An 8840-nucleotide genomic window follows, 5' to 3' on the forward strand; every position below is an offset into this window, starting at 1 on the left:
GCTTTCATCCCAATCCTTGCTATGATTTCATGTGGCCGTTGTAGATCTTGAACTTTCGATGTTACAACCCTAGAAATGCGGTAAATGTCCCGAATATGGGAGGGAGGGGGGCTGGAGAAAGGCCACGCAATAAACGATCCCCATAATTTTATGTTTGTTTTATCTGGTAAGACAAACAAGTTTTTTAAAATAAGGATTTTTAGCATGTTTTAGTAAGGATTTTATAATTTCACAATATAAGGTGCTTATTTTTTCCTAAAACAACTGTGTTGTAAACGCACAAAGCTCCACATTGAGCCTCTCACCATCACGTTCATGTTGAACTCACCCTAAAATGAAGGAGAGGTAGATCGAATCTCCCCATGGGGGCAACCTCCAACTAGTAGCTAAATATGGTTAGTTGAGAATTTCTCCCCAAGTCGTTTTTTTGAGGCAAAATCACTTTCTTTTTTTTCCTCCAATATTGTGGCGAAATACATGGATGAAAAATCGTGGTAGGCATGGTGGAATGAGTGCACCTGTTTTTCCCCTCCAAAAGTGCACTAGTTGCCATATTGCATGTGAACGTGTCACCTGTACAAACAATTGAATTGTCGTTTTTATTTTGTTAAAAATTCCTAAATATTGAATTTCAGCATGCACCTACCCCATGTCAGTTAGGTCAAATTTGTTTTATCCAAGCTCCGCCAGCGACCGTGCAGATCCTTGTACCATGCACGTGCTGCTCCGGGCCTCTGGCGTCCGGTACCGGATATGGGATTCTAGATGTGATGCAATACAATTCATGTTGACCCATATCATGCACCCTTAGCCAACCAAGCCGACAACATGCACCGCTAGCCACCTCGATCTAGACCATGCGGTAGTGTCCACGATGGGCAAAGATGCTCAGTTGGACATGTTTGCTGGCACTAGTGCATGATGCCCAATCTCGGTGTGCAAGACGGGTAGTTGTGTATCACTTTGACATGCTTAGCTTACGGAGGGAGGGACTGGTTGGAGAACTAATGAATCGAGGAGGGGTCAAGGGTGGATGGATGGTGTGGGTCAACTTGGGTAAAGGGGAACAGTTTGAGGCCATTTGAACAATGGATGCCATGGCTATGGTCATGAGCTACCTCACTTGCCTTACCACGAAATTTTTCATAAGGGGACAGTGTAAACCTAAAAATTTTGAGTTTTATTTTTGGATATCCTGATTGTTACATTTATGGCATCGTGTACAACAAATTTGGGGTTATTTTGGAGATGGTCAAAAAAATCACTTCATTACAAATGGACCGTTTGGTCCCACTTAAGCGAGTTTTTCCAACAAGGTGGTTTTTTCGACCACATCCAAATCACCTGAAATTTTGTACACATGATCTTTTCATAAACATAGACGGAATTTGAAAGTTTTCCATTTTTTAGAATTTTATATAATTTATAGTGGCTCAGTGAAACTCAGGTACATACCTCTGACTTTACCCTAAGGGGATAGTGTAAACTTCATTATTGCTGAATTTTCTTTGATAATCATGTTTATTACATGGATGTGACTGTGTAAAAAAATTGGATGATTTGGAAAAGAAAAATCCCACCAACTAACAAGAGATATCAAACCCCACGGCCTGCATACGACTAGAAACCCAACAACCATATGGGCCAGGATGCAGGCCCGTGGGACGTTGATTTCTCCTACTAGTAGGCCCCATAGGGCATACACAGAAGTGGATAGGGAACTTCCTGTTTCAGTGAGAGAGGCTCATGCAATTGGTGTCTCAGCCGCATATATAAGTAGGTGCGTGCGCGTCTCGCTTGGCGAGGTGGGACTAAATTCCCACCACCCGTCAGTTGCGCCCAGTGTGTCTCAGTGTTGGGCCAAATTTTGTTGGGCTGTCCCACGCGAACCTCACTCGCATGCTGCACCACGCGTCCCTATAGATGGTTGGGCTGGCCCAACATGTACTCATATCCTTTGTCTTTTTTGTTTTTCACATATTCTCTTTCATTTATTATTATACAGTTCTAAAACAAAGGTTGTTATAAATGCACAAAACTCCTTCTTCAGCCTCTCACCATCACATTCACGTTGAACTCACCCTAAAATCAAGGAGAGGTAGATCGAATCTCCCCACGGGGGACAACCTCCATGGAGTAGCTAAATATGGTTACTTCATCTTTTCTTCCCAAGTCGTTTTTGAGGGGAAAATACAATTTTCTTTTTTCCTCCAATATTTGTGGCGAAATACATGGAACAAAAATCGTGGGAGGCATGGGGGCTACCTGTTTTCCCCCTCCAAAAGTGCACTTGTTGCCAAAATGCATGTGAACGTGTCATATTCCACATTCTCCGTAATACATGTTGTACACCTGCACAAACAATTGAATTGTCGTTTTCATTTTGTTATCAATTCCTAAATCTTGAATTTCAACATGCACCTATCCCATGGTCTCATCCAAGATCCCACATCAACCACACAGATTCTTCTACCATGCATGTGTGCTTCTCCGGCGTCCGGTACAAGAGAGGGGAATCTTGATCCGATGTGATGTGATTCATGTCTACCCATAGCATGCACCGCTAGGCAACCGGGCCGAAAACATGCACCGCTAGCCGCCTCGATCCAGATAATGGGCAAAGATGCTCAGCCGGACATGTTTGTTGGCACTAGTGCATGACGCGCCAATCTTGGTGTGCAAGACGTGTAGCCGCGTGTCGTTTTAACATGCTTGGCATACCAAGGGAAGGGACTCGTCGGAGATCCAACGAACCGAGGTGGGGTCAAGGGTGGATGGATGGTGTGGGTCAACTTGGCTAAAGGTTTACGGTGGGTGTCTACGTGGCAAGTGTGCATGCATGGTGTGAATCCAGCTGTGTGTGATGCACTGGATGGGCCTTTTTGGATAGGTCCCACATGAAGAGGCAACGAATTTTGAGGAAAATGAAGGAACAGGCCCCACACTCCGTCTGCATGCCGAACTCGTTCCCTCCATTGGCTACATCCAGCATGCGATATGGCATGCCTTCCACATAGCCCTCGTATGGGCTTATGCGTGCCGCTCTCGGTGTTTGACCACACCATTCATGGGTCATACGACGAGACCACGCCAGGCCCCATGAAGCACCGCCTAGACACAAACCGGACGTGTTACCTCTTGGTAGCTATATCCAAAGCACATGCAGCCCGCCGTCTAGACCCACGTGTGGAGCATCGCGTAGACGTTTATACTAATACGTGGACATGCATCCTCTTGGTAGACGTTTAGACTCATGCATTACCTCTTGGTAGCTAGATCCAAACTGGACTCACACCACTTACGCCAGTCCCCGAACCATGCATCCCCGCCGTTTAGACTCATATGTGGACATGTGTGCATGCATGTTGTGGGTCCGGTTGAATGCGATGCACGAGACATGCCTTGGTTACTAGGTCTAACATCACGTGGCATCGAGATTTGAGGCAAATGAAGGAACGGGCCCCGCACTCCTTTCACAGGCCGGACGCATTCTCTGTCGATGGCTTGATCCGACATGCGATATGGTCCCGTTTGCACACAGCCTATGTGAGGGCCAATGCATGCTACTCTCGATGTTTTACCACACCCTCTACGGGTTGTACAATGACACCACACCCGGTCCGGTGAATTTTTAGCCCCTCACGAATTTGTATTGATTATAACAATAGCAGACGGGCATCATAGCCGTAGAGAACAGCTTCGAGGCCACGCCTCTCATTGGTAGCATATGGCACATATATGCACCAAAGATCTTAACATGGGGCACTCATCCCATTCCCTACTATGATTTCATGGTGGCTGCATAAGATCTTGAACTTTCGAGGTTACAACCATAGAAATGCGGTAAATGGGCCGAATATGCGAGGGGAGGCGAGAAAGGCGACACAATTACCTACACCCATTATTGAAGTTTGTTTTTTTGGAAAGAAACAATTTTTTATAAATAAGGAATTTTTAGCACTTATGAATAACGATTTTATAATTTCACATTGTAAGGTGCATTTTTTTCTCTAAAACAAAGGTGTTGTAAACACACACAACTCCTCCTTGAGCCTCTCACCATCACCTTCATGATGAACTCACCCAAAATGGATTTCCCTGTTTTTTATGATTTTCCTTTGTTTTTGTTTTTTAGACAAAAGGATTTTGCTTTGTATTTTTTTATTAGTAACATGGGGTTTTAATTTGTGAATAGTAAGCGGCCTGTGGGCCTGTTTGGTTGTTTCTTTACGAACTGGACCCACGGGCCGTTATTTTCTGTGCTTAACACGGATAGGGTCTGTGTCATCACCCCCATCGCCCACACACCCCCGCCCCCTCACCCCACCCTCCACACAAACCACCCCGCTGCGACCCCGCCGCCTACTCGCCTGGCCGCTCTCGATGGTTGCAGCAGAAGAGCGCGGAGTGAGATTGGGAGGCCGCCAGCAAGCACCTAGCGACTACCGGCGACTAGGTGAAGTGAGAAACACTAACTTGTAATCTTCGACTTCTTTGTTCCTTGTTGTGTTGCCGTTTCGGGAGTTGGATATGGTTTTCAAATTCAGAGATTAGATAGTTAGGATTTTTAAATCAGAGGTTAGGTGGAAGGCGATGTAGAGATTGAAGGAAGTTTTCTACATCGGTGGCTAGCTGGGTATTTTTTCTAGGGTTTCGGTATTCTAGGGTTTTCATAATAATGAACAAGTGTAGATGCATAACACAATAGCAGCAAATTTCAGCAAACAGTCCTTTCAAAACTTTAAAAAATATTGGCCTTGTGCAGTGGCAAATCCAGGAAGAAACCAGAGGGTGGGCTCAAAACTTATAAGCTGCGCTAGTGGATTAAATTCCTTTTTAGGCAGAAATTAGGTTGGGTTTAGTAAGGCAGCCATTAACCTGTAGTCCTAGATTGCAAGTCAACTAAACATTTCATATAATAATATTTGCTGCAGTGTTTTTTTTTGCAGAATATGAAATTTTGATCCAAATATTTGTATCTTTGTAGGGAAATAACAATAAACTCTTAATTTTGTTGCCCAAATTAGTTCATATTTTAAAGACTATAAATGTGAGGGCATACAATATATCAGAGTTTTAGGAATTATTTTAGTCTTTATTTTGTGTGGTTATGTAGTACCAGGAAAAAGTGAAGCAAGTTCATTTTCTCCAACATGACAGACAAGTGGCTAATTGAGTTGGTTACCCTGACGATCCTTCGTCCGTCCAAAACAGATTTTCTTTTCTTTTTCAAGGAACATATTGTTGGATGCGGATGTATGTAGATGGGCTGTATGTTGAAGGTGTGCGTGTGTACATTCGGGTGGGCCGAGTAACAGCAGTAGTAGGATTTATGTTTTCATAGGACTTTTCTCAGAGATTACTGCTAAGTCTCAGACACTAGCTTAGTTGTGCTGCAGAGGAGGAGGGGCCAATGCCGCACGTTGATGCTTAGGGTGAGCCCATGCTGCCGGTCGAGGATGAAGAGAAGGACATGTCTAAACAAGCTGTGGTGCGGCGGGCACACGCTGCGTTGGGGGGTTATGAGGAGTGGAGGGCGAGCCACCCGCTTAGTTCAAGTGTATGATTGTTGATTACTGATGTAGTACCTTCGTTGATTATACTATATGATTATTGCCTAGTGTGTTTACGTGCATAAGCCCTTTTCTTAAATTCTCATCCTTTGCTTTTCTTCATTTTATTTTGTTTACACAGGTGGTGTGCATAACTTGTCGACAGGACTGCAACAGGCCCAATGAAGATGGGTTGACATTTACCATCAGGCTAGATGGGGACACTTCAACTCTGGTATAAATAATCATGTAAATTTTACTTGTATTGTGTTTGTTCCCCTCTACTTTGAAGATTAACAATATGTAGGAAATAAATAACAAATAAATTCTACATCTACAGATCATGCCATGCTATGCAAGGCACCAGTTCAGATCCATCCCAGACAGTTCATTGCTTTTTCAAGCGAGAGGGAGCCGCATGTATGATTTTGGCATGTACAAAGGGAATTCAAGGGCAATCATCTATGGTGAAAACTGGTGCAGGTTTGTTGAAGACTTCGACCTGCGAGAAGGCGACCTTGTCTCCTTCGATTTGACTGAAGACATTCCTATGGTGAACTACTGCAACCTGCCAAGGACATGCGATCAAAACGAAGAGCATAAAGATCCTCCAGAATTAGCTATCATAACGAAGGGAATTAATCTTATGAAGCAAGAGGAGCGTAACCTACATGATCTTTTGGCGATGAAGAAAGGTTATATAGGTGCATTTTTTGTCCACCGCTTCACCAAGTCGAACATAGCAGGAAAGACGATGGTATGTTTTTTGTGTACTAGTATTTTTTATTTTGTATGCAATTTTCTTTGTTTTTTCATGGAGAGAAAGTTTAATGATATTCTATTGTAGCTGAAACCAGTGAATACACTGATGTGTGTTTTTGCATATCCTTTTGTTTCCCATAACTGAAGATCCTTATGTAATATATGTAGATGTAGCTGAAGATCCTTTTGTTTACTGCTCCTTCACATATTTGATAATTTTTCTTCCTATGACGGTGCACACAGAGATTCTCGGTGAAAGTTGTCGACGCCCTGAAGACCCCAGGAGATGGGGAGATACTGGGAGATGGGCTTGCTGGCATTCGGCTGTGCAAGGACAGTTTGATGTCGGTCAAGTACCACAAGTGTGATGATGGCCACATCATCTTCGGCAAGGGATGGAGTGATTTTGTTGACAGTGAAGAGCTTAAGGTTCATAAAGCCGTTGTTTTCGGTTTCAAGACCACCACCCGTGAAGATCTTCAGATCGAGGTGGTTATGAACATGCTGACCGAGGAGCCACAAATGTAGCACGACAACGCAAGAGAGTCCTTTACACTAGGTATAGTGCGAAAACTATTTTGATAGCAGTTATGCATCTATGGGTTTATGTCTTCATTATGTCTTGGGTGATGATGACTATGAGAGGAGGACATGTTGCAGTTAGAGTAAATGCTAGGATTCGGCCCTATTCAGGACTCAAAATAGGTCTTTCACAGGTGGTTGCTTTATTGGCTGTTGTTTCGCTGGCTATAATCATGAACGATGGTAATGCAAATGGAATCGTTAAGGGGGTTTTATTAATATTTTAAAACATGGAGTTAAGATGGTAGATCTACCTATGAGTGTTTGCGTAGGAGATGCGGGAAGGGCATCAGTTGTGTTCTTGACTCTTTGGCAATGCAGGAATAATGTGAGATTACAAAATAAATGGTATAGTGATCTTATGATTCTTGTTTAGCTAATTTGCTTGTGGATCATGGGATGGTCTATATTGCAGATGAAGGTGGTAAACAAAGAGGTGCTGATGTTGGGAGCAAAGAGGTGATGATGGTCTATATGCGCACACTAGAGCATGTAGCAGGTGAATTGTACAGTTCATCGCAAGTGTGGAGTCACAGGGTACTGTGGTGTCGCCTGCGCATCTCTGCAGTAGTTTTATTTTTTGGACCTTCATGTTAAGTCTAGTTGCGCTTGCTACCATGTATGATTTGTGCTGCTAGTTGATTACTTTAGTTTCTAGCTGTAGTTTGTATTAGGGGCTTCAAAGACCATGTGGTTTCTATTAATGGAAAATTAGAGGGGGCAGCCCTTCTTTTGATTAAAAAATGAACTTGCTCTTTGCAATTAAAAAATAAAATTTCTCTATTCAAACCCAGTTGAGAACAATATTCATTATAAATCTGAAATAATCTTTTGGTAAAAATGGCTATCGCATTCTGTGTATTCATTATAAATCTGAAATAATCTTTTTGTAAAAATGGCTATCGCATTCTGTATCATAGCTAGCGAAACCGAAACAAAATAAACGTCTTAAGTATAATATCTCGTGAATGTGGATCAAATTAGGCAAGACAACTAGAATAAAGGATGATTCAACTTGCAGGAAATTTGAACTTACGACTTACTAGCAGTATAATAAAGTTTATAGACTATCAGCTAGATAAATAGAAGAAACATTTTAGGTTGATTCATTCTTCCTTCCGGACTTTGACCGCCTAGATGGTTTGGTGAGATACTGGCGCTGACTCTCGAAACCCTTCTGGAAGTTCACCAACCGCATGTATACGTCGTAGGTGGCATACACGTCCATGGAAGCATAATAGATGTTCTTCAAGGGCAAGGGCGCTTCTGCCCATATATGGTGGTCATCTTCTGAGAGAGCGTCCTTCATCTTGTTGTAGCTGTGGTGGATGATGGAACCAGCGTAGTTAGCCAAGCCATACTTTGGCTTAATTGTCACTGGATCAGGCACTCTCCACATATTCTGGATATCCACAAAGTTTTGTACCACTAGACCAACATGCTTGAGTTTTTTCTTGTCATTGTTGATGTCCACCCCAACAAAGGTGTACTCCTCGTCGAGCAGGAAGGTGGCAAGCAAGCTGCAGTGCTCATCAACAACGCTTATGTGGTACACGAGGACGTAGATGCCAACGCATAACTGGACCATGACTGCCATCTATGTCAGACCACGAGGCCAGGTGTACTCCAAGTCCAGTGCCACTATCTTCTGGTCGTCGTTCCGCAGCCAGTATTTGAATCTGCCAATACAGTACTCAACACACCTAGCCTTGTTCGTGTACTTCACACAAATTTCGGTATTTCCATCTGCCCTAGCATCATAATCATTCTTGAACGCCATGCCGAAGGACTATAATTGAGGAAACCAGTATAAGACATGAAGCATGACAATAACATGATAACAATAAGCCGAGATGAATATGATGGCAGATAGTATAGGAATTCTGGCGCTATTGAAAGTTTATGTAAACAAGTGCATGAACAATTTAAACTAAACAAGTACTC

General features: G+C 43.0%; 1 protein-coding gene across 1 annotated transcript; it reads right to left on the reverse strand.

The window, feature by feature from the left end:
• Positions 1-7992: 7992 nt before the first annotated feature.
• Positions 7993-8484, reverse strand: LOC147984765 (uncharacterized). The gene has a single exon (XM_087541254.1). It carries the CDS (start codon positions 8482-8484, stop codon positions 7993-7995), a length of 492 nt encoding a protein of 163 aa, XP_087397380.1.
• Between the last annotated feature and the right edge of the window lie 356 nt (positions 8485-8840).

The sequence above is a fragment of the Triticum urartu genome, chromosome 2A, assembly GCF_056163025.1.
Source record: "Triticum urartu cultivar PI428250 chromosome 2A, HENAU_Tu73, whole genome shotgun sequence".
In the NCBI taxonomy this organism is placed as follows: Eukaryota; Viridiplantae; Streptophyta; class Magnoliopsida; order Poales; family Poaceae; genus Triticum; species Triticum urartu.

Coding starts and splice junctions, on each gene's coding strand:
- LOC147984765 (XM_087541254.1), bottom strand. CDS start 8,484: ATGGTCCAGTTATGCGTTGGCATCTACGTCCTCGTGTACCACATAAGC.